Genomic DNA, 26,099 nt, shown 5'->3' on the forward strand with positions numbered 1-26,099 from the left:
CTGCATCACCGTCGCCGAGGGCAGCTCCAGGACCATCAACCTCATCACCATCACCATCAGCATCAGCATCACCATGACAGACAGCAGGCTCAGGGAGCAGCAGGTGTCAGGCACCGAGACCTTGGAAGGCGGAGGATTGCTGGTGTCCATGGACCAGGAGCGCCAGGAACGTGCTTAGGGAGCATCCCCAGAGCCTCGATGGCTCCCTCAGGCTGGGTCATTTCCTATCCATCGGCTCTCCAATGGACTGCTTTGCAACAAGTCCAGTCCCTTTCCAAGACCTCCGCTGCTCACGAGAAACTCAGGGAGAGGAATTCTGGTTCTTTTCTTACCCAAGGGAGGCTGGTCAGAGATGATAAAAGGAACCTGACCTGGTCATCTCAACTGAACTCATACGCTCCACCAGGAGAGGCGAAGTTAGCAGAACGCTAGGGAGAAAGAATAACAACGCATTCTTTGAAAACTTCCTGGTGGTGCTACACGTTGAGAGATTTTGTTTGATGAACTGTATACTTCAGTGCAGCAGTATTCATGGAGGTGGGGCTGGATGACATTGTTTCTAGAAAAGGGAAAATCTGCTTAACCTAATAACATGCGCATGTGTTATGTAGAATGAAACGGATGCTATGCTCGCTTTGGAAGGGAATAACACGCTTATAAAACAGGGGATTTGTGCATGAAGCTTTTGGACAGGAAGCCCTCTGCAAGAGACAGTGCCATTCCTCAAACATATGGAAAGTCTGCCAGGTGCCAGGAAACTCAAAAGTGAACAAAGCCAACTTGGGCTTAGAGGTCGGGATAGCCCACATTTCTCCCCTGCAGGGTACATTCGTGGTGAGCTGGATTTTTCCAGACTTTGGGGACCACCTTCTTCATGGGGAGAATAAGACTTACTTGGCTTGTTTCTTTGACAGGTAGGCATGTAAATAAACCCTATGCTCTGCCTGGCAGTAGGATTCTCAAGAAGAAGGAGGAGAAGGCTCATTTCTGCTTCCATCCGTAGGACATCTTGAGATAAATTTAGCATCTATTTTGCACTACTGCGTGGGCAAACTAGTATAACACACGTGGGAGATGCCGTCCAGAAGTTTTCCATCCTTGCCAAGCAAGGACTCCCTGGGCTTCACTGCCAGCCCAATCCTACAGCGGGCAGGGCCAGAAGGCATGAGCAGGCCGGCTGCCACTCAAAGGCCCCGAAAGCGTTAACCTCCAGCAGTTATAGATGTCTCGTTTATACCCATTATAAATCTGTTTATTGTGACTGGCCCCACCCAATCTGCTGGTGCTGTAAAGCCTCTAATGGTCCCTAATAAAGGTGGAAAGCTTCTAACAGCACACAGTTCCTGAAATGGGGAAAGGGAGTGAGGGAGAACAGGAGGTAGAGAGACAGAGGGAGCTGAACAATAAAATATCACAATGGCGAAGCTCGCTCTGCTACTTCAAACGGCAGAGCCCTGACCCCAGGGACTTGATGCAATGCACAGTCTCCAGATAATAACCTGTCACGGCTGCAAGGCCCAGCGGACAGGTCTCACGTGCCAGGATCCCTGAGAAGTTAAGTGACTTGCCCAAGGTCACCCCTGCACGTGAGTGCATCAGGGATCCTGAATCCTCGTCCAGGGCCTTCAGCCCAGCTGCCTCCCCTCAGCAGGGCACCCTCGGGACTTGGCCAGCCCTTTCAGATGCTGGCCTTGTGCCAATGGGCCTAGTGATATCAAGCCCTGACGGTGCCTCCACATCACTTAGGGAGTTTTGTTGGAAAGTCCCAGGCCAGATCCCTTGTTCCAAATTCTGCTTCTAAAAGGTGTGGATGGGAGAGACACGGGTATTTTTTTTTTATTTTATTTTTTATTTTTTGGCCATGCCTGCAACATGCAGAAGTTCCCCGGCCAGGGATCAAACCATCGCCACAACCGTGACCTGAGCCACAGCAGTGACAATGCCAGATCCTTAACTACGAGGCCACCAGGGAACTCCTGAGACATGGCTATTTTAATGAGCTCTAGAGATGCCTTTCCTTCTCTTTTTTTCTTTCCTTTTTTTTTTTTTTTAAAGGCTGCGCCTGAAGTGCATGGAAGTTCCCAGGCTAGGGGTTGAATCAGAGCTGCAGCTGCCAGCCTATACCACAGTCAGGGCAACACAGGATCTGAGCTGCATCTGCAACCTATACCACAGCTCACGGCAATGCCGGATCCTTAACCCACTGAGCAAGGCCAGGGATTGAACTCACATCCTCATGGATACTGGTTGGGTTTGTAACCCGCTCAGCCACAATGGAAACTCTTCCAGGTGCCTTTCATGTGGCCTGGGAAGATTTAAGAACCGCAGATCTTGCCAATACTTGGGTGTCACTGTTCCTGATGTCTCAAGTGACAAGCAGGGTTCCTGCAAAGGGGACCTCTCCCAGGGTGGAACTGCAAACCACAGCCTTGTCAAGAACCCAGGGGGAAACCAAAGCCCTTCCTTTCTCTTGATGTCCTGAGGGTTCCCGAGTCAATCCATCACCCCTTCTGGGTCAGGCACTGTGTGGGGCACTGGGCCTGTTTCACTGTTTTGGCCTCACACTAGTCAGAGAGAGAGATATCATCACCCCTATTTTATGGATGAAGAAACTGAGGCTCAAAAACGTGAAGTAACTCATCGGAGGCCACACTGCTGGAGGAGGACAGAACCACCATTCAAGCCCAAGCTTGTTCTGGGCGCTACATCTTGCTACCCAGACACATGGGTCTGGGTGTGGTCTGACAAGCGACTGCTGTGACTGGCTGGCCCGGGGCATGTGGGCCTCCCCTTGGGAAAGTCACAAACACTAAAGACTGTCTGCAGGCTATGTCTCCATCTTGGGAGGGACATGCAGGGTACGGGTCCTGAGAGTGCACGAGAGGCTGAGCCCTGCCCATTGACTCCTCAGTGGCTGCACCTGCACAGGTGTGCCCTGGATGGGGCTGCTGAAGCCAGAGCACAGGGGAGTAGGGAGGTATTTTAAGCAGAAGGCTGCTCACCAATAGAGGAACATCACTTCCGGACATTCAGCCCTCGGGAGCCCCTGAGGTTTCCCAAGTTCACTGCCGGAATTGTGCCACCCACCCCTTCTTACTGCTCTTTTGTCTGAAGTTTTGGGGGAGCTTCCTTCCTAAGAACAAAGGCCATCAAGCGTTTCAGCTTTGGCCTCCACCAGGGAAGAGCCACCCTCCCTGTCACTGGCAGGTTCCCAGGGCTAATTACCAATGAGCCGGAGTACTCACGCCTCCTTTAATTAAACCAGAGAAATGTTAGATACAGGAAATCCAGGGTCATCTAATGTACCTGACCTTGTGCTACGAGGTCATGACCATCGTCTCACCCTGTGCCATCCATGGTTTGCCCGGATTTCTCTCACTTTTAGTCTATTTGCACTGCAAGCCCAGGGCATGGGATACGGCCCTGGAAATGCCTCATGAATGTCACAGCGCCGTTCTTCCTGGAAGAAGGAAAACTGGCCTCAGACTCAACATGCTACCAGAAGCCAGTCTGAGTCTATCGCAAATACCAAGATGAGTATCTAGTGGAACTACTCGAATTCTCTCAATGTCAGGATTGAAAGAAACCTCCAAGAGAAACAGGGGGGAAGAGGAGAAGGACACCAAAACAACAAGGCTCTGAAAAAGAATGGTAGTGGGTACCACTGATGAGCGCCTGCTACATCCAGGGCGTTTTCCACATATTATCTCATTTAACCCTGCCAGCATCTGAATGAGTGGGTACCTCCATGTTACGGACTGAGAAACAGAGGCTCAGAGATCCCAGAGACGTGCCCAGGGTCACACAGCTGAGAAGTGGCCAAGTTGAGGTTGGAAGCCTCCACAGGCCCTGATTTTGTGGCTACGCCCATTGGATTTATAAGAGCATGTCCCTAGAGTATCTTTAGTGTACTTTTTTTTTTGCTTTTTAGGGCCACACCCATGGCATATGGAGATTCCCAGCCTAGGCATCAAATCAGAGCTACAGCTGCCAGCCTACACCACAGCCACAGCAATGCAGGATCCGAGCCTCATATGCGATCCACGCCACCGCTCACAGCCATGCCAGTTCCTTAACACACTGAGCAAGGCCAGGGATTGAACCCGCAACCACACAGTTCCTAGTCGGATTTGTTTCCGCTGCGCCACGAGGGGGACTCCTCTTTAGTGTATCCTAAATGTCTGTGTTGATGGTCAGACATCTACAGCACAGCCTAGGCACTGGGATTTTTAGAAGTCCCCCAGTTGATTCTAAGTGTGGCGAGGTTTAGGCAGCAGTGTTCTAGAGCAGGGGTCAGCAAACCGTGGTCTGTAGACCAGAGCAGCCTGTTTTGGTAATGACCCAGGTGCTCAGAATGGCTTTTACATTTTTGAATAGTTTTTAAACATAAAAAAAGAATATTTTGTGAAAAATCACGGGAAATTCACATTTCAATCCCCATCAATCAAGTTAATTAGAAGACAGCCACGTTCATTCCTTCACATACGGTCCAGGGCTGCTTTGTTCTCCAAAGGCAGAGTTGAGCGGCTGTGCCAGAGACAGTATGGGCTCAAAAGCCTAAAAGACTCACTATCAGGCTCTCTGCAGAACGTGTGATAACCCCTATACCAGAGTTCTTATGAACGGCCAGAACGATAACCATGACTGAAGGCATTGGATTTTATTTGGGGACTATGATTCATATATCTCATTTAACCCTGATATATATATATATATATATCAGTATACATATTTTTTATATATATATTCCCCCCCCATCCCCGTTTGTTTGCGATCTTCCCATCAAAGAGCGTCAGAGATCCTTGCAAGCTCTCTGCCTCTCTCTCTGCAACCTTGGTGCTTAATTCTCTCCCAGTTCTTGTCAGATTCCATCCAACCTTCAACAGACAGACTCCAAGGACACTTCTCCTATAACCTGCAGGCTGGGGCCCTGTGCTGGCTGGCAGCTTCCCTCCTTCTCAGAGCCCACGGGAAGCAGCAAGGAGTCCTTGAATTCTCTAAGGGTCCTTCTGGGGGATTAGGCATGGCAGGTAGGGCTGCCTCCAGCGATACGACTCCAGTATCTCCTCGGCCCCTTTGTGAGGAGGCTGGAGCCCCACCAGCCCGGGCAGCCGGGTTTCTTTGTATGCAGACCAGGGCTGGTCCGCTATCAGGGGGAGGCTGCCAACAGAATGCTCTGAAGGCTGGGCCTCTTAATCTCATTAATATCCTGATTGTCTTCCCCAATCTAGTGGCAGCCGATGGGGTGGTACCCGCAAGATAAAATGACCTTCGAATTCAGCAGATAACATGGCAGTCAGATAAAGTCCCTACAAGGAGGCCATTGGAGCCATGGTCACCACGGCACTCCAAGTGGGGATAAATGCGTTTGCTAAGATAGCAGACCCCTCAAGGCAGGATTTATTTCTCCTCTGAACTAAAAGCATGTCCTCCTTAGGGACAGTGGGGCTTCTTTACCACGGGGACCTTAGCTGCAGAGATGAATATTTTTACAACGGCCCTCATAAACCCCCTCCCTCATCTGCTGCCCAGGGAGGGGGCGGAGCTCCAGAGGTGAGCTCAGGTGCGGGCCCTGTCTCAGAAGCCCCATTAAGTTGTTAAGGCATTTAGTGCCCCAGACAGGGCCCACTGCGAGGGCAGTTCAAATGCCCACCCAGATGGGGATGGGGTTGGCAAAGAGAGGGCTCTGATTTCTTCCCTGGGCAGGGCACGGAATCCATCCTGGGCAGGGGCAACAGTTGGTGGGGCACAGGGTTGGGGGGGGAGGGGAAGCAGTAAACTAGCCAGACTGGGAGACTCCTGCCCTGATCCCACCTCCTTGGCCCTGGCCCTGTTCTCCCAAAGCCTCTTTGTCGTTCAGAGAGGGAACAGTAAGAATGTGGGAGAAGATGGAACTGGGGGAGGATTGGGGTGTGTGTGTGTGTGTGTGCGTGTGTTGGTTTCCATGCCTGAAAGCTCTCAGCATCTGTGTTAAACAGAGAGAGTGAGGGGCTAACAGCTCAAAACCTGTTCCTGCCACTTGTGCACTATGTGAACTTGGGCAAGTCACTTATATTCTAAATATCTCGCCTTCCTCGACTGTAAAATGGGGGTAAGGATATGGATGATTTCTACCCTACACAGTTGTGAAGGTTAAACCATTTTTTTTTTTTTTTCATTTGGCCATGCTTGCGGCATGTGGAAATTCTTGAGCCAGGGATCAAATCCACACCACAGCAGTGCCCATGCCCGGTGCCTAACCTGCTGAGCCACCAGGGAACTCCGTGTGAGAATTAAATTAGGTGCTGCATGTACTCAGCCCAGGGCCTGGTACCCAGGAAGCGTTCAAGCTGCACTAGCTATTACGATGACTCAAATGTAGTGACTACCCTGCCAGTGGGCATGTCTGAGATTTCCTTGGGTCCTACAGATTTCAGCATCAGAGAAAACCACAGCAGCCACTGGGATATCTTCGCCCAGGGTTGGGTTGGTCTAAGACCCAGGTTAGATTTCTGACGGCAAGTTAGGAGAAGCTATGAAAGGGGAAGAGGGGGGAGGCAGGAGGCAGGATTCGCTGGTCCTCAAGCTCGGGTCTGACGATGGGGACCAGCACATCCCCGGGCCTTGGAGAGGGAGGGACGGAACTTGAAGGGAGCGAGGAGTAAAGAGCCACAGAAATAAACCTCTCCTCTTGGGCACAGAGGCTGTGTGGCTCAGGGTGTCCCAGATTATCTTGGGAGGGCCTGTACTCACCTCTAGGCCTCATTTTCCTTCCAGGACAATGAGCCCTGGAATCCTTCTTGAAAGATGCTACAAGAGGGGAGCCATAGCATGAGCAAAGGCTGGGGAAGACCTCTCCCCTCCCTTGCCATCACCAGGCGGCTGGGTGCGTCTGCCGCAGACTGAAGCCAAGGGGACAGCACGCGAGGCCACCACAGATCACGTGGCCGATCCCCAGGGCCTGGGCCAAGACTAGCCCCACTTCCATCCCACGCCAGCTTCCTCCTCCTCCTCCTCCTCCTCGGGCCGATCAATACAGGCACCAGTCTCCAACCAGTCTGCTTCCTTGCCGCAGCCCTGCTCCCTGACCTTTGGGGGGCTTTTCTCTTGATTCCGCTCCAGAATGGAGGTCGGGGCCATCACTCCGGGCCTGCTCAATGGCCTCAGAATGGGCTGTCACGGGGCCTGTAACCAGGGACAGCTCCTGCTGGCGAGAGCTGGGATGGGGTGGGGTGGGGGTGCAGATGAAGGCCTTCCCGGCTGAAGATAAATGGCTGCCTGCAGCCCTCTACAGTAACTCCAGGCCCCCGAGAGAGCAAACAAAGGATGCCCCTATGACACTCACTGGAAAGATGAAGGCCCGTCAGCGGCAGCCAGGCTGGTTCAAAGCCCCAACTTAATTGTCAATTAAGCATGCATGAGGGGGACAAAGCCATGACAACCCTGGGCTGCATGCTGGTGTGTGATTGTAAAGCTGGGAGGGGCAAACGCTGCAAACAGCTGATTCTGCTGACTGTGTGTTTGCGGGGCACCTTGTAACCAATCAGCCGCTGACAGAGGCGAAGGGCTCCTCCTGCCACTCCTATTGTGCCGGACATTCCAGGACCAGGGTCACTCTGTGGTCACCGTGGGCAAGTGGGCCACAGCGCCGTAAGCGTGGCTGGGCGGCCAGGGGCTCAGGTACACACGGGATGCTCTCCTCTCCAGGAACGGGGCCCCAGGGAAGGATTTGCCTCCAAGGTGCATCCTGTCCTCTCGGCTCAGAGGCTGGTGTTTGGAGGGGACAGGGGACCCGGTGGGGCACTGGGGGGTGGGGCCCTCTCTCCCCAGCTCAGCCTTAGAGGCTGCTCGTGCTGACTCGGGATGTCGGTTTCTCCTCGGCCACCACAGGGCTCTTTCCGTATCTTGCAGGTCTGGGGCTTGGTTAGAGATTGTAGCTCATGGTGGGGCCCCCCCAATGGGTGGTATATGGTGAGAAGGGCAGACCACACCTTTCCTGGGCACTGTGCTTTGCCAGATGTCTGGGTGGCCCCCTGGGGATCGCTCCCCAGGAGCCCGTCACAGCCCACGCGCTGCCCCATCCCTGCGTCCTGCACCCCAGACCCAGGGCCAGAATGCATTCACTGCCTCTTAGGAACAAGGCCCCCAGTGTGTGAAATGGAAAAGGAAAGAGATTTCTGCTGCCTGTCACTCTTCCCACCACCGCCGGTTGAGCCCTCGGCGATGATAATAACGATGAGGGTAGTGACGGTCTATTGGGGACGGTGGTGTCTCCATTCCTCTCACTCAATCCTCACGCAGACCCCATGAGGTAGGTACTGCCTCTCCAGGTCCCAGACAGGAAGCTCAGACTCCGAGAAGTTACATGAATCAGCCATGCCGTAGGTACGGGAATTAACCTGGCTGGCTAGAAACAGGATTCAAAACTAAGTCCAGAGAATCCGTCCCTGGGTAGGTGTGGACAAGGACTATCCTTTTTTTTTTTTTTTTTTGTCTTTTGAGGGCCACACTCTCGGCACATGGAGGTTCCCAGGCTAGGGGTCCAGTCGGAGCTCCAGCTGCCGGCCTATACCACAGCCACAGCAACGTGGGATCCAAGCCGCTCCTGCGACCACAGCTCACGGCAACACTGGATCCTTAACCCACCGAGCAAGGCCAGGGATCGAACCTGCAACCTCATGGTTCCTAGTCGGATTTGTTTCCGCTGCACCACAATGGGAACTCCAGACAAGGACTATCTAGATGAACCTTGAGTGAAAATTAAGGGGGAGGGGAAGGTAGCTACAGGAAATATACGGTGGCCCATAATTATTGCTCCATAAATAGCGATTTATCCCTAGAAAGACGGCACCCTCCCCCCCAAAGATAACTTCCCTCCCCAGTGGGTTCCGGGGACTCCACCCCAGCAAGATGAGGTTTTCCCAACTGGATGATACCAGCCCCCTCTCCCTCCGCAGGCGGAGATGCAGGTCTTATTCATCACTCAACCCTGTCAGCACTGGGTTCCAGGCCCTGCTCTGCTACCTCCGCCCCATGGAGCTCTGAGTCCCCACCTCTTTCTGGGACTCAGTTTCCTTCTTCCAAGTTCCTCCCTGTTCTAACATGCCATGAATTTTTTTTTTTTTTTTCCTTTTTAGGGCCGTACCTGCAGCCTATGAAACTTCCCAGGCTAAAATCAGAAAAATCAGAGCTGCAGCAGCCGGCCCACACCACAGCCACAGCCACCGGGGTCCAGGGATTGAACCTGCGTCCTCATGGATACTAGTCAGGTTCGTGAGAGCTGAGTCACAACAGGAACTCCCCATGATTATTATTATTTTTTGTGTTTTTAGGGCCCATTATTTTTTAAAAGGTGGCAACTTCCAGGGACCCCCGAGAATCTACTTCTCAGTCTGATCATAGGGCCTCTGGGCTGAGTTCCCTGCGCCCCTGCCCAAGTCCCTAGGACCTGCTCCGACTCCTCCAGTCCTGCCTCTCTGGGTCTCCTGTCACTACACAGAACGCCTAAGCCAACGACCCCGTGGTGACCTCACCACAACCCCAGCTTGTCAGAAAGCTGCTGGGCCTTTGTTTGGCTGGCAGGCTCCCTGACTTTGGTGTGGAGATCACAGGTCCCAGCACAATGGCCATTGTCTTCTCAATAACGCCCCTTGCCCCAGCCACACCCCCCGCGGCTCCCAGGCCCAGCTCCCTGGATTAGGACTGCAGCAGGCAGGCGCCCCAACCCTGCTCAGCCGCTGCTGTGAATTTCTGCAAAGGGGCTACATCCCTCGGCCACCAGGCCGGCATGCATCTGGAGGGTTCTCCGCCTCTCTGAAGGTTTCTCTGAACCTTCTTCCTGCTTGGCCGAGCCCTTCTCTTCTGTGGGAGCGGGTCCCCAGAGATACTTGAAGAGGTCATGCTGGCAGGGGGCAGGGCACGGCATGGAATGGATGCTCAGAGGCTGCCCAGTTGGTGGCTCTGAGCCTGTTGCCCCAGCCCTTAAGTCAGCTTCCAGATCTCAGACCGCCCCCATCAGAAGGGCACCCAGCACACGGGGAGAAGCAGTTTCTGAACCACCCCCCACCCCCGAGTTAGAAATGGTGCTTGGCTGTCAGTCCTTCTGCAAGCCTTTCCCCAGATGTCACATTTTGTCTACACAGGCACCAAACCCACCTCCATAAGCACATCCCTTTGGGGAAGCCGGCTTTTCCTGGAAGGACGAAGCTCCACGAGGAGATGCACACTCTCACCCCCCAGCCTAGGCCTGACACAGCCCTCAGCACCAGGAAAGTGTGGGGTTCCATCCCAACAAGCCCACACCCCATAGCAAGGCACCCTCATCCAGGCCAAGGCCTGGCAGGCAGCAGCACACAGCAGATGCTTGAACAATTTGGGCCAACTCATCACTGCCAAGATTTCAAGTGACCGACCTCGCCCTGACTCTGACGGAGCACAGATGCCAACGAGCTGAGTGGTCCTTCCCCAGAGGCCCCTGGGCTCCTCCTGCTGCAGCTGGACAGAGCCCTGGGGACGCACCTGGACCAGGAGGAGGAAGCGACCTCTTGGCCTGCAGTGTGGACCTGGCACACCAACAAAGCAGCCTTCTCGGTCTGCTCTGGTGGGGACCCTGACACGCTGAGTCCGCAGCCACACAGGCAGAAGAATGGAGCCTAGAGAAGGGCTCCCTGGAGGCCCCCCCCCAGGATTCAGAGGAAACCTGACCACAGCCACATGCTGTTTTCACGAGAATGTTCCAGCAACAGGAGACTGGCCCTAGGGCCATCCTCAAGCACTTCCTCCTCTGAGAAATCCTGAGACCCGTGGGGAGCAGCTGGAGGGTCAGGGGCTGGGCCCTGCCTACCTGGCAGCTTGTTGGGAGGCGAGGTGCTGGGCTGGTGGTGGGGGGAGCCGTGCGAGAGCAGGGTGTTCAGGCTGTGCGTCTGGTTGGAGCTGTAGGCGTCCATGGCCAGCTTCTGCCGGAACGCCTCCTCCTTCCTGCGGTTCGCAAACCAGTTGTAGACGCGGACCTCAGTGACCAGGTTGGAGCCCAGGCCGTGGGCTTTGGACGGGGAGACGCCTCGCTGCAAACACTCTGCTCTGAGAACAGGAGGGAGGGGAGACGGTGAGCGAGGGCGGCCAGGGGGAGGCCTGCTGGCGTGTGGCCCCCAGACACAATCACGGGGGCCTTGGCGAGGCGTGTGAAGCGGCCAGTGACAGAGTGAGGGGAAGCGGGTCCTGAGGAAAGGCCTGTCACTGGCCCATATCATTGTCTGATGAGATGGCTTGAGTGGGGCGGGATCACAGGTACAGGGCAGGCTCGCGGCCCCTGAAGTCAGGGGCTCAGCCTCGGATGCGGCTTCCGAAAAAGAGAGGAAGCCGCGGGGCAGGCAGCTCGGGGGGAAGGTCCAGGTGGGCCTCCTGACACCTTCTGATGTGGCTCTTCTTCCCACCCTACAAAAGGCAGCCCCTCCAAAGCATTCTGAGAGGACTTCTTGTCTCCCAGGGTTTGGATGCCCCTCAAGGGTTCCAAGGAAGTCAGATTCCATGTCCACACAGCAGGAATCCCCTCCAAGGGGCAGGCTGAGGTGTAAAGGAGACCACACATAGCTGGTCTCTAGGTTCATCTTGCTGATGAAACCCCAGTACCAGGCATGAGCGAGATTCTTAGATGGCCCTGGATCCTGGGGCGGGGGGGGGGGGGGTCCTCCTCATCAGCAGGTGGCTAGAGCATAGCTGAGGACCCTGTGACACGTACAGGTGGACCCTTTTGCCTCCCCAGTCCCCAGCCTGACCTCCCTGGCTGTATCCTCCCACTGCCAGAGCCAGTCCAGCCCAGAGACAGAGAGCACCCACAGGTCTTAACTAGGGCAAAGAGCAGATTTTTTTAGAACGTCAAGGTTGGAGTCAGGGCAGATGGGGCAGGTATGAGGCAAAAAGATATCTGGAAGATTTCTAATCATTTTCTTTAAAATGTTATGTCATTATTAGGATACAAACAGAAAACTCTCATCAGTGTGGGCACAGTGGATGGAAGATCTGACCAATTCTTGCTCTCCTGCTAAGTTCCCCTCCCAACCTAGGAATACACAACATTTGGTCAAGGCCAAAGCCAGTCTGTGGCTAAGGGGCAGCTTTTCTCTGGTCTGTGGGGAGGTCAAACACATGATTCTCCCTTCGTGGGCATTCTGTTTTAGACCAGCATTCTCCAGCATTCCCTGGATTGATAGTTCCTAAGGGTGTGCCACAGAAAAACGTCCCATTGTTAACAACCCATTCAGCAATGTGAAGAGGGTTTCTTGGCTGCAGGACTTCTTAGAGCCTTGAACACATTAAGGTGCATCATGACTCCCTAAGAGGAAGGATGCGGATGATGTTTCTCAAACTCATTTACTAATGACTTGAATTGAGGGTTCCACGGAACATGCTTTGGGAAACCTGAATTAGCCACACTTATCTGGATAACTAGTGTGTCAATATTCCAGGATGGAGGGGATGGAGCTGGGGTCCATGTGCTTGCCCGCCTGCTCGGGTGAGCTTCTGGTGGTGTTACCTGTTGCATTCCTCCACTAAGGCCTCCCTCTCTTCCTTGCTGGGGTTCTTTTGCCGGTCGTAGGCCTGGTACAAGATTTGCTGGGACGCGGGCCCCCATTTGAACCGGTTGCGACGCATCTTCTTGTTGGTGGGCTCAGAGCAGGCGTCATCGGACTGCCCAGGCCCCTGGCTCTGTTGACTGAACTCTGGAAAGAGAAACAGCAGCTGATCCTGACTGCTTTTGTCTGTCAAATTTCCAGAACTCTGGACTGTCTGGTTGAATTCTGAAAAGAGAAAGGAGTAGATTTGATAGGGTCTGTAGCCTTCACTCAGCAGACAGACAGACAGACAGACCGACGGACAAAAACACCTCTGTTCCTCTCCCCTAAGCTTTGGGATCTGCTGTCACTGCGTGTGGGGCTCGGGGCGCGGGGCGCAGGCTCAACGAGAGGCCCCACGCTGCCCACCTCCGTTGGCTCCACCAAAGCCACCCCTTTCTTTCTTTGGAGGAGGTCAAATGTGGCCGACCATTGTTTTGAGGACAATTTATTATTATTATTATTTTTTCATTGGCTCAGTGGCGCTCAGACATGAAGCAACGCTCTGAATCCTGAACTCCTGTGTTTTGATGCCAAGGAGATGAGCTCAACCAAGTCTTGGGTCTGGGGGAAAAAGGCTCAAAGGTACAATTTGCATGTAGACAAAATGTTCAGAGGCTGAGAATAGCTCTCTTCACATCCCCACCTCCATGCTTCTCATAGATCCGAGGTATCAACTTTATAATGTTATGCTCTTTGAAAAACCCCAAATCCCAAACTTTTGGATTGTTGTTTTGAAATAAATATACCTGGATCTTTGCATCAGAAAAAGCAGCAGCTCTTTAGAGTTCAGATAATTTCAAAGGTAATGGGGTGTGTGTGTGTCTGTGTGTGTGTGTGTCGTCCTAGGAAGGGCTCTCAATGAGTTGGAGAAAGGCACATGTAAACAGCACGATGCCCCCTGTCAGTCTAATTCCCAGGACCCAGGTGCACTGTAACCCTCAATATATTCTGGTTGAATGAATGAAAGAAAGATGCCAGGCTGCCCTGTGATGATCCCCTAGTCTGTGGGTGGCACTGAGATTTGATATTTACTTATAGAAGAGGCAGCCTCGTTGTCCTCTTCGTCACATCTGCATGAAGCAGGGCCCATCGGGCTGCTTAATTCCATTTTATAGATGAACAAGCATAGAGCATAGAGCATGTACCCTGCTGAGCAAGGACACGTAACAGATTCATTTCCTAACTCCTGATCCCCGTGTTTTGGACCTTGATGTTTTTCTTTCTCGGGGCCTGAAGTCCCTCCTGGAGGCCTCAGAAAAGCCTCAAGGTCCAAAGTCAGGCCACCACTGAGTGCTTGAATCCCCTCCACCACACCCTACCACGTGGCCTTCCAGCCCACCCACCTCCAGCCACGAGGAACTTACTACCACCCAAGGGTCCATGTCCTCTGGGTCCATCACAAGGAGCAGGGGGCCCCTAACCTGCCTGGACTTAGGACCCCAGCGGCAGGTAGTGCTGGGCTTTGTTTAACCAGTTGCTGACCAGCCAAGTGAACAAGCTATCTCCTGGGTGGATGGACCGAATGTGTCACTGGGGCCTTTTTATTTGGGCCCCGCCCACTTGGGACTGTTCGCAGGCCACTGATGCCCAACAATTCCTTGAGATAATTGAGTGTGTCTCTGCCAAAGGTGCTGGCAGGATGTCGCTGACTCAATGGGATCAGGCAGAGCCCCAGCCAAGTTCCTTAATTCCTGGTCCCTCGGCTTCCCGGCCTGTGGAATGGGACCGGGTGCAGATCTAAGGACATTCTATAGTCTTTGAGAACATCTGCCCCAATCAGAAGGAATGATGATGATGGTGGTGAAGCTAATGACGACGATGTCCTGAATTTCCACTGAGGTTATATTTCTCAAAGTGCTTTTACACTTCCTGTATGATTCGGTCTTCACAGCAGCCAACTGAGCGCAGTGACTTTAGCAACCATCAGAGGGGGAGAAGACGTCCCTTGCTCAGTGGGCATCTGTCTCCGTGTCTCCTCTCCTCCCTTTGGCTCTGCGGAGTCACCCTGGGTGTAGTTGAAGCCAGGATGGATAATCCCAAGGACCCAGGATCCATATGAGCTTCCTCATTTAGTGTGAACAGCTGTCACCACAGTGAATATTGACGGAGCCATTTCTGTGGTGAGGGATCACGCAAAGTTCTCTGAACATACCCCTTCATCTAATTCTCACAGCCTCTCCAGGCAAGAAGCATTGTTCTCACCATCACACAGAGGAAGAAACTGAGGATCAGACAGGTTAAAGTCGCATGGACCTGGGGAGGGAGCTGGGACGCCCAGCCCATAGAGGCTCCATTCATAACCAGTAGCCTAGGCATCCCCTCTTGCTAAAAGCAACCCCCAAACGACACACACATGAAACCCTCCAATCGGACGCAGGTGGGGGTGGGGAGGGTAACAGAACTGACACCCAGAGTCCTGTCTGTGGTGGGTGTGAGACAGTCCCACAGCTGCCCACAGCCTGGGGGCTGCCCTTTGAGGGGGCAGCAGCCTGTGTGGTGTTCAGAGCCCCGCATTGCAAGGGTCAGCCAGGCTGACTCCCTGGGAGGTGCTCAGAACCATCCAGAAGCTACCCACCTCAAGACCCTAGCCGCTCGATTTTTGAGGAACTAGATTCCTATACCTCCTCCATCTACCACCAACTCTCCCCCACTTCCTTCCAGATTAATGAGGCAGATTAATCTCTTTAGAGGCTCAGGAGCCAGCTTGGACCAGGAGATTCTATCTGTGTAGATGGGCTCATGAGTGTTACCGTTTATTATTTTTAGTTTCTCAGGAAAATTTGTTACCATGTGTCTTGTTTATGCTCCCTGCCCTTTTGCCTACCACCCACTGTGTTCACTGGTGTCCCTCTTTTATTCATTTCCCTTGCTAATTTTCTCCCCACGCTTGTATGTCTTATATTCATCCTTCAAGAACTGGTTCAAATGTCACCTCCTCTAGGAAGCCCTCTGTGATGTCTCCAGGCAACCTAGCAATTCCTCTGCTGCCCCTTGTGTGTACCTTTTTAACAGCTCTTGGAAAGCCGCAGTCATTGTTCATTCAAACACCCCATTTCCTCCATTAGATTGTAAGTCCCTGGAGAAAAGGACCTGCGTATCTCACAGCCCAGCAAGTGCTTGGCACCTCAAGGATGCTCACAGAATAGTTACAGAATGAAGGGATGCTCCTTAAGCGTTATGTCTCACGGGACTTTAAAACAATAGTAACAAAATTTAGAAATCCCTTACAGAGACTGCTATACATTTTTGCAAAATGACCCTTCTCAGAAACTTTCTGGGACTTCTGTCTTTCTAGAAGCTTCCAGCTGGCCTTCCCTGCTTCCCTCTCTTTCCTGAGGAAAATGCCATGGAACACAGACAGGCAGCTCCCACTGGAGATGCTGCATGAAACTTGGATTGGAATGAGGGTGGGTCCTAGGGTTCTCTGGCCTTTGGAGGCTCCGGCTCCTGAACATTTTCTGGAGCTTTCCAGGAATTACAGGGGGTTGCTTCATGTCAGACACACAAATTCTTAAAGACCTAGTCACCAGGGATGGCAGATCAAACCAGAGTCTTAAAAGGGGTCTCTTGCCCTCAGTAGCAAAGAGCCCTTACTTTGCTTCTTCTAACCCATCCAGCTCATGATTCCAATAAAAGAGCAAATTGCCACAATATGAGAAGAACCCCTAAACCCCTTCCTTCCACCTTGAAGGCCTTTCCTGCCCACAGACACTGAGACAATAATCACTGAAACAACCACTTCGGGACAGTGTGTGACACAAAACAAGAGTGGATTTTTAAAAGTGGCCATCCACCGAGAAGGTAAAAAAACCCCAACCCAGGAAGTGGTGGAAACTCATCTCTTGACAAAGCCGGAGAAGCCCACGGCCAGAGGACAGGGCGTGGGAAGAGCAAAGAGTCATATAAAATTTTCCTCGAAAAAGGGCTGGATCGAAATAATGAAAGTGTAATGGAAAAGTTTACTTTCCTAAAATAGAAACTGTAGGTCACAATACTCTTGTCATTCAAAAGCAGTTCAAACTTCCCCAGACCTCAAAACAAAAACCTCTCAGTATTATCAGGCAGAAGGAATCTTGAGGCAGAAAGGAAATTTGGGGATGAGATTGGGAATGAAAAGAATGAATCGGGCAGAATTCCAAAGGCAGACACTTTTACTGTGTCTTGCTTTTGCCAGAAGCAGCTTCTTCCTCAGGCTTTACCAGCTGAAGTCTCAGAACTCTACTTATTTTGGCAAACGGGAGTCTGAATTTGTCTTAAATCATCTCAGCTGCCCCTCCTACCCTTCCCTCTCAAATAGCAGCGTCAGGGTCTGAATGCATCCGTGCATACAAATGCCTTCTATTTCTTATGCTCTTTCCAGAGGGGAAGAAAATCACAATAATAGTGATCAGTATTATTGATCGATACTAAATGTCTTCCATGGAAACTCTGATCCATGGTCATTGTCAAGGGAAGCTGCTGGGCTTACTTTGGGGACCATAGCCCGTGGTTACCTATTAGATTCCAAAGAGAAAGATGTAGGACACAGGGACCAAGACATTCCAGGTGCGATGATGCCCACACCAAAGGGCTTGTCAGACCAGCTGCTTGGGGACCGAGGGATTGTGGGAAAAGAAAATGATACAAGCCAGTTGCTCTCGGAAGGCCAAACCCACCTGCCTGCTTCCTTATATTTGCCAAGGGCTACGCAGACCTGGATGAAGAGGAAACTGAGGCATCCCGGGGGGGGGGGGGCGGTCAGCGTTAGGGCAAAGGTCACTCCTGGTTGAGGCAGAGGCAGGATTAAAGCACTTACGTCGGAGGATCTCCCGCTGCTTTCGGACGTACCAGGTGTACAGGGCGGCGCGCTTCTGGGTCTTCATGGGGGTGCCCTTGTTGAGATGCTGGGAGAGGTGGGACTGGTTGAGGCCGGTGACGTCGACCACCTCCCTCTGGGGGATGTTGTGCTGCTGCATGTAGCCCTTGATCATTTTGGCAGCCCTCCAAGGGTCCTCGCTGGACAGAGAAGCACGTGGTTAGGATACTGGTGGGAGATGTCGGGGAGAAATATTCTCTTTCTAGGGGTTGGACCTAAACTCTGTCTCAAACTCTGACTTTCATCTATTTCTCCTCCGGCCCAAGTTATGCACAGGTGAGGCTGAAATCGAACCTAAACGAAGAGGAGATGACAGCTCCTCTCTAGGACACCCCATCCCTTTCAGCTGAGATGAGGAAGGCAAAGAGGAGCGTGACTTCCTGGGATTCTCACGTGCAAAGCGGAAAGAAAAGTTCCTGTTTTCTTTTGCTTTCTGTCACTTTCCTGCAGTGTGAGAGACTTAAGGGGCAAGAGGCTCACTGGAGAGAGAGATGCCATTAGCTTGGGGCCGGGCTGGCGGACCCTTGCAAGGTTAGGGGGCAGCGGCCGTCTCTAACTTCACCTGGACCGCTCCCACTTTATTGTCCCTCTGAATGGGTGTCTCAGCTTCCTGTCTCATAAAAAGGGAGTAAAACATTTGTATCTACTTCCCAAGAAGCAAGGAGGACTTCTTAGCTAAAAGTTTAACAGGTTTCCGTGTATCAGAAAAGATTTAAGAACTACAGGGATGTACCTCCCTGGGGCTGAAGAGTCGTGGCACTGAGGTGAAGTAAGTTAAAAAAAAAAAAAAAAAATCCTTCGCAGCCCCGCCTCCCAAATAAGACCAAATGGGGGAGGAATAATTTCAGTTTCTGAATAAGACTGTAACACTTCCAAATGCCCTGTGTTCCTGGATTCTTACATTTCTCCGCTGCTAGGGTAAAAGTATCTACAAGTTCATCTTTCTCACAGATTTCAAGCTTGGGATAAGAACTTAACACTTTTCATTTCTCATAAACACAGGTAATGCACAAAACTTCTTTAGAACAATGTACTAGTGCCTTTGAATTTATTCCAAATATTTTCAACACTGCCAGTATCTCTTCTTGGTTATTGAATAGGTGGCTTAAAAGTTAAGAGATAAAATTGAAAACAAAAACTAAGAAAACTGAGCCCAGTATAGAACAAAAGTTTTCAAGAGGCAATAATCCGCATATACTATTTGTTTAATGCAGCTGTGTATTTAACTTAAAACCCCCCAGCATTCCTTTAATGTATGTTGATGTATAAAACAGTCTGATAGAACATGAAAAAAATGAGAAAAATTGCTTTCAGAGGTAACAATAAAAAATGCCATAAAGCAGAAGCCAAAACAGATACAGGGTTGCATATGAAATAACTGATTTATTTTTAAATGATGTCTATACGTCAAAGAAATAATTTTGTTTAATGAATTTTTTAAAATCTAACAATTAAACTGAGGTGTTTGTAAGCATTTGAAAAGTCATGATCATTCTAGCAAGTCTGATATTAAATTCATGAAAACAGGCTTCGACAGAGATGTTTTTGAGAAATGCAAACTTTTAAGTTTAATTATATATAGCTTAGCATATTTCTCAAGTATTTCTAAAGGTACTTCCAAGTAATACAACAAAATAAAGTAACAACAGGAACAAAAAATGAGGAATTGTGTCCCGGTTTCAAACATGGAAAATTCACCTTGAGTAAGAGGAAACTAATGTAACATTTTGAACATACTCGTGTAAATATCAGCATTCATTTAAAACCTTATTTCTGGCGAAGATGTCCACAGATATTTTTAGGTAGAAAAACACTTTCAACGGATGTGAACAATAGCTCCGAAAGTTAACAAAAGGATTTGGATTTTAAAAGTTCATGCTACTTGGACAGATTGAGTTTTCTGGTTTTGTTTAAATTTCTTTACTTGTGTTCATTTGGTGTGTCTAAGAAGCCTAACAAAATAGTGTAATGTTCTAACAGCGAAGGATTCCGTAAAAAAAAAGAGTGAATTAGCTTAACCACTGGGAAGGTTAAAAAAAAAAAGCCCAGGAAAACCCTATAAACAACATCAAATATTTCAGTCCGCATTAAGGGACTAGAGTTGGGGGTAAGATGGCGTAGTTACACCTTTACAGCTCTGATCACAGAATTCTCACGGATTCAAGAGCCCGGAGCTAGTTCGTTTTTTAAATTTGAAAATACAGCCGGTGATTACAGGTCCTCAACCCTGATATACAGATCGGGAGAAGCGCGCGCCGGTGTTGTGCTGCGGAAGCAGGTGTCAAGCGCCGGACCCCAGCGTCCGGCCGGCCCGGGACGCTCCTTCCCAAACAATGCCTCGGCCGCCCACGAACAGAGAAGCCCTGTACCCGGCTCAGATCGCCACGCTTCTTAAGAAGCCTCAGCTGGCTTCTCGGGGGGAGCAACCGACTTTCCAAAAGCCGCCACCGAACGCTAGCTTAGGGCCAGGGCCGCGACGGGCACCACATTACCCGCGACCTTCCTTTCTCGCTTTCTCTTCTAGGAGATGGAAAGAGCGGCTGGGCGCTCCCCAAAGTGACTTGCCCCGTGTTTTCTTTCCGTCTTAGGGGAGCAGGGTGGGCCAAAAAAGGGTGTGCGTGCATCTGGACCTTGGAAGCCGACTGTGCGTTGACCCCGGGGACCGCTAGTGATTTCTTGAAAAATTACTTTAATCAAGTCGCCCACTCCCGAAGGTGCGGAAGGGAAGGCAGCACCCGCTGGGGAAAGGGGTCTGTCCTGCAATTCCCCCCAGCCGCTCCCAGCGGCGGTCCCGGGCCCCCCAACCTCGCTCCTGCCCCCAGCAGCTGGCGGCTCTGCGCCGCGAAAAGCGCTGGGGTCCAGGACCCGGGGCTGGGCCTGGCTCTCCGCCCGCCGGGGCCTGCCGTGTCGGGCGCGGGGCTCGGCCTGGAGGGTTCCGCAACGCTGTGCTTGTGCGCCCGGAGCCGCGAGGAGCCCCGCGTCCTTCTTTCCTTCCCCCTCGAAGCCGCATTTACAACTTCACCAATGAATAACCCGCCTCTCTGTTCAACCTAATCACGACTTTTTGTGTATCTTTCTGTTGATGATTTATAGAAATAAATTAATAACACCCTAACTCCACGTGCTGCAGTTTATATTACATCTCTGCCGCATCCAGCCCGGCGCGGGGCTGGGTGGCGAGGGGCGCCCCAGGTCGCCTCCAGGCCTCCCAGGTCCTTCCAAAACCCCTCTGGGAAGCGGGCGCCTGCGGCCTGGCGATGGGCCTAGGCCCCAGGGGCCTGGGTGGCGGGCGGCGAGAGGTCGGCGGGGCTGCGGGGCCTCGCTCAACCTTCCCGCCGCTCTGGCGCCCCAGCCGCTCCTCTTCTGACCCCTCTCACCTTCCTGCACCCTAATCCGGCAAAGGAGAAACCGCCGCTACGGGGGGAAACCGCGAGGGAGGAACCTCAAACCTACGAACGGCAGCAAAATACTTTTGGGAAATTAGAAAAAAAATCTAGAAATTCCCCTGACTGTTTTTGCTGAAGAGTAAGCTGCCAGGTCCCCAGGTAGCAAATTCAAATGCAAGGTCATATCTCATCCCAAACTGCCACTACCGGCGAGCGACTGAGGCTGCCCGGGCACGACTTTGCTGCTGGCCCTGCCTTGAGACCGCGGCGCTGAAGCGTCTGAGGCCAAGAGAGGGGCTCGGTCCTCAAGCGGAGGGGCCGGGAGGGATGTGCGGTCTTAGGGAATCGCTCGGCTCCTTGGATAATTAGTAACCAGCTGTCAAAGGCCTAGGCCGGTCGGGAAGGCTTAGCAAACGTCCCGCGGCCAGGAGATAGACCACCGGCCAGCCTGCCTGGATTCCCCGGGGACGCCGGGGTGTCGGTGGCGAGATCCGGATACGCCCTCTTTTCTCCGACCAAATCCGCTGCGAACTGGGGTCTTAGCCGCATTTACCCCTCGTCTGCTTTGAAACGTGGTTTCTTTTGCCCCTTGCAGGTCCACTCTGACCCCGCAACGTGCACACACATTTCCTTTCGCAAATCTAAACCGGCTTTGGGGATTCCGGGTAATCCTGGGGCCTGACTCGGGCGCTGCAGATGGGAGTGCCTGCCAGAGAACTCGCCCCCCAGGACCCCGGCCTGTGTGCCCCCTGGCCCTCTGCAAAGAGTGGCAGGACGCTGTGCCTGAAGCCAGCCTCTGTCTTCCCGGACCACACAAGAGGCACCATGGAGAAATGCTTGGCCTGGGGCTGAGGCGGGCCCTGAGAATCGCTGCGATTTCACTGCACCTACTCGCACCTTCAGCGGCATGGGCAAACCTCCGGGCAAAGGGCTCCACAGCTCGGGTTCTCCCAGGCCGAGCCCCAGCCCGCCCGGGAGGCCCCGCCGGTCCCGGGCACTGGCCTGGGCAGGGGATCATGAAGCCTCGGGGCTCGGGTCGTCCGGTTGAAGGACTGGGAGGGGTCCAGGTGCTGCGAGAGAAGCGGAGCGCCCCCCGGGGGACTTCTCTGGTGGGAAACAGGCTTGGCAAGAGTGGTCGGGCGCAGTGTCGTTCAGGCACAAGGCCCAGGGCTCAAGGGACTCGGGCGCACACTCCGCACCTGGGTCCGCGCCTACCTGAGCATCCGGTCCACCTCCGCCCGCTGCTCCGCCGCCTCCTCGGTGTTGAGCGCTTGCAGCTCCTTGAGGATCGGAGGGGTGTCATAGTCGTCCCCGTCCTCGGAGCCCTCGTCCCCGGACAAGCGGCCCTTGGCGTGGCCGTTGGTGAGAGTGTGGAAGACCGGCTTGGTGTCCGGCTCAGTCCCGCTCCCAGGGGACAGGGGCAGCGTCTCCAGCTTCACCCCGAAACTCGGGGATGGCAGCAACTCCTCCAAGGCCTGGACCAGCACCTCCTTGGTGACCCCGGAGCTCAGCAGGGCGCTCAGGAGTTCTTGTTGGAGCGACGTGAGCTTGGACACCATTTTCCAAGGACAGAAAAAGAAGGGGGTGAGGGGGTGGGTGGGTGGGTGCCGGTGAGGAGGGTGGAGGGGAGTTTCACAGGCGAACCCCAAGTCCAGGAACCCCCTCCACCCTTTAGCCTCCAGACACCTGTTACTCCCCGGGGTCCCGGAGTCTCCTCCGAGAGGAGTCAGAAAACTTCTAACTTGCCATGATCGCCACCATTAGGCCATATAAGATATGCAAATTAGTGGGGAGGGCCCGGCTTTCGGCAAGATGCAAATGGCGTGGGGAGGGGGGAAAACCGAATGAGGGAGAACCCGAGAGGCAGACCTGGAGAGCTGGAGACCCGGCCGGGAGCGGGGCTGCCAGGGTCCATTGTACTCACCCCGGGGGGCTGAAGGCCTTCTTGCACCGGTTGTGTTTAGCAGCCAAACTTTAGCTGAACTTTGGACTTGTTAAACAAGTCGTTTGCAGCCTAGTGTGGAAGGCTCCGGGACTTTTCCACCAAGCTGCGAGTCCGCCTTTAGTCCGCAGAGAAGAAACTGTGCTTCGGGGGTTCAGGTGAGAGCTAGAGGAAGTTGGGGTGCTCTTGGAAGAAGGAGATGGAGGAGAATGCGGAGAGCAGAGATCCTCCGAGCCGCCCCGAGCGACGCAGGCCGTGGGCCGGGAAAGCCAACCGCGCGCGGAGGAGAAACTAACCGCAGGGGGACGGACGCGGAGACCCGGGGGAAGGGGGGCGTGTTAGGTTGTGGGTCGCGGGGGCTCCATTTAAGTTCTACCTGAGTTACCGCTCTGCGGACCCCAGGCTCTCACCAGCCGGGTCTGGCTGTTTAGATTTGCAGAACTGCTGGCCCCGGAGCAAGCGGGGAGGAGGCACCGACTAATTTATGGCCAGAGGGAGTAGCCAAAATTGAGCTCCCCGAGCCCCGGGCTGCACCGCACCCAGCCTAGCCAAGCCGCCGGGGAGCTGGACGCCTGAGCCACTGGGCCCTCTGGCTTACACCCAGAATATCCAAGCACCTCGGCTTTGGCGGCAAAACTAGTATCGCAGGGCCTACTTTCTGGCAGTGAAAGCAAAGCTCGGCCTGCAGTTAGATGCTTAGCTGGAGCCGCCTGTCCTCGGGGCCTACTGATTTCTGTTTTTTTCTGCAGATCCAGGACACAGCGGTTCCTGCGGCCAGGGATGGTGCTCTGCAGACTCGAGGTCACAGCAGCCGGCAGCCGTCTTCCATGCCAAGTTGGGGAGGTGCCCACAAAACCACTGAGGGAAAGGAGGTTTTTTTCCACTCCTGCCTGGCCCAGGAAGGAAGCTGAGAACCTTTCAACGCTATCGGAGTTTCACCTGCACCGCCCTGAGGCGTCAGGGGGAAAGAAGGATGCAGGAGGCACACCCAGACCCTCCAGGCTGGCCCAGATCTGCAGAAGAAGAGGGGAAGGGGCTTTTTAGCATGGGTCGCTCACAGGCCTATAGTTCCTAGGGCAGAGGACACTCCCTTACCGGCCCCCTCTCCCGCCACGCCTGAGGTTCATCATCTGTGAAATACTGATACTCAAGTGGGGGGGGGGGTCTTGGGTGTCGTATACCTTGAATGAGAACACCTGTGAGACCCTGTGGTCTGGTGATGGTGTTCAAACTTTTCCTTCTGGGAAGGCAGGAAGCCTGTTCCCGGTAGTAAAAAGCTAGCCCCTCTGGAGGCTTAGGGTTCTCGGAATCAGGCAGCTCCAGTGCTGGGGTTGGCGACCAGGAGATTAAAGACAACCTTTCAGAAAGAACAGGGAATTTGTGAAGGAGCTTCTAAGCAAACTCACCTTCCTTTCCCACCTTTAAAAGACGATTAGGAGGAAGAGGGGAATTTCAGCATGGGTGGGGGTGGGGGTGGGGGTGGGGGTGGGGAGGGCCAGCAGCTCAGGATCAAATCCCCTCGCTGGCTGAGGGCTGAACCTCCAGAGGTGGCTGATCCAAGTCAGGCTGCTGAGCATCGAGGCTGCCTCTTACATCCAGGGTTTTCAACACACGCTGGGCCACCCACGAAAAACGGGTGGTTGTGTGCTTGGAGCTCTGGGGGAGGTTTACACCATCTCAGTGTCTTTCCTGGGAAAGGGGTCAAAATGACGATGGCCCTTCTTTTGACCTTATTGTCTTCTAGTTTATTGTGACATATGGCAGTCCCTTGCCCTCACCATTCGGCCCAATGAGAGAACATTTTCTGCCCACCTAGCTCCCCTCAACTGGGATAATGAAGTGCTTGGAGTAAATGTCCCCGGAGAACAAACTCTTTGTCTCTCATTTGCTATCATGATAGAAGCAGTCAAGTGTCATGAAGATCGGTTTCTGTGTTTAGCTGGGAAAAACCCATTAAAAAGCCAGCCATCACTTCCCTTTTAACAACAAAGCTTTGATTTGCAGTTCCGACAACCATGTGCCGCCCAGTCGGATTCTCAAGCTTCCTTATCTCTCAAAATTCAGGTGTCAGCAAACCCGTTCTTCCCCCTACCCCCAGTCAACTCTGTGAACGTACAGGAAGTTGCACAGAGTACAGGGAAACTTCCTATGCGTGTCCAGGTAATCTGACCATTCACACCCAGCAACTTCCTGGAACCCTCCTGCCCAGATCTACCTTGTCTGTACCTTCTGCTCAACATGGGTCGCCAAGTAACTGCAACTATAGATCTTGAGCGGATCCAGTATCAACCCTTTGCAATGGAAATTTAAAAAGAAAAGTATAAATATCTCAACAGATAGACCTTCAGGATGTGGGTCACAAATGCGAACCAAAGGGGTTCTAAAACCCTTTGGTTAAGCTTTCCCCAAATTGAGGAAGCCAGAGTATAGCTGGAATACTCTTGTTTTTGCTTCCCACGGGATCTAGTAGTGGTGGGCTGCTGTGACGGCCCCATTTTAGTATTAAACATTTTTACATTAAAGTATAGCTGATTTACAGTGTTAGGCCATTTCTGCTGTATAGCAAAGTTACTCAGTTATACATATATATACATTCTTTTTTATATCTTTCCCATCATGGCCTATCCCAGGAAGAGCCCCTTAAAGATGGAAAAATAAGATACAGGGCATTTTAAGGAAGTGGCTTGGAGTTACTGTAATAAGTTAATGGAAGGGCTGAGTTTGGGGCTCCAGACTTTTGAGCAGGGCTTTAGGATGAAAGAGGAAAAGCTTGTCCTACTGCTTTGGGAGATGGGAACTTTAAAGGGGGAAGTCTGCTGTGATTTCAGAGCAGAGCATAGAGGGCAGATACTGGAGTCAAACAGACCTAAATCTGAGTTCTCTGATCTGCTAACCAGCTGTGCATCTTGGGCATGTTATATATAATCTTTCGGATCCTCAGTTTCCTTAGCTGGAAAATGATAATATTGTGTTGTTTTGTTTTTTGTCTTTTTGCCTTTTCTAGGGCCGCTCCCACAACATATGGAGGTTCCCAGGCTAGGGGTCGAATCGGAGCTGTCGTCACCGGCCTATACCAGAGCCACAGCAGTGTGGGATCTGAGCCAAGTCTGCAACCTACACCACAGGTCACGGCAACGCCGGATCGTTAACCCACTGAGCAAGGGCCGGGATCGAACCCGCAACCTCATGGTTCCTAGTTGGATTCGTTAACCACTGCGCCACCACGGGAACTCCCAAATCCCAAGATTTTCTGTGGGAAATGCCGCCCCTGGTCCAAGATAATTTAAAATCCACTTGGCTCATTACTCTAGGAAGGTTTTCCG

At 52.7% G+C, this 26,099-nt stretch overlaps 1 protein-coding gene across 5 annotated transcripts in view; it reads right to left on the reverse strand.

Moving 5' to 3' along the window:
• HNF1B (HNF1 homeobox B) overlaps window positions 1–22,727 on the reverse strand; it is a 58,677-nt gene extending 35,950 nt beyond the window's left edge. For 3 of the 5 annotated variants that reach the window (XM_047757694.1, XM_047757693.1, XM_047757692.1), the window contains exons 1-4: window positions 22,050–22,668; window positions 17,389–17,588; window positions 12,512–12,698; window positions 10,823–11,058 (exon numbers count right to left, since the gene is read on the reverse strand). In XM_047757694.1, coding sequence (XP_047613650.1) covers window positions 10,823–11,058; window positions 12,512–12,698; window positions 17,389–17,588; window positions 22,050–22,393 — 967 coding nt within the window. In that variant the 5' untranslated portion in view covers window positions 22,394–22,668. Of the gene's footprint in view, window positions 1–10,822; window positions 11,059–12,511; window positions 12,777–17,388; window positions 17,589–22,049 lie in introns of all 5 variants that reach the window. The other 2 variants (XM_047757690.1, XM_047757691.1) reach the window with 2 other exon arrangements.
• Between the last annotated feature and the right edge of the window lie 3,372 nt (window positions 22,728–26,099).

Source organism: Phacochoerus africanus, chromosome 14 (genome assembly GCF_016906955.1).
Source record: "Phacochoerus africanus isolate WHEZ1 chromosome 14, ROS_Pafr_v1, whole genome shotgun sequence".
Lineage (NCBI taxonomy): Eukaryota > Metazoa > Chordata > Mammalia > Artiodactyla > Suidae > Phacochoerus > Phacochoerus africanus.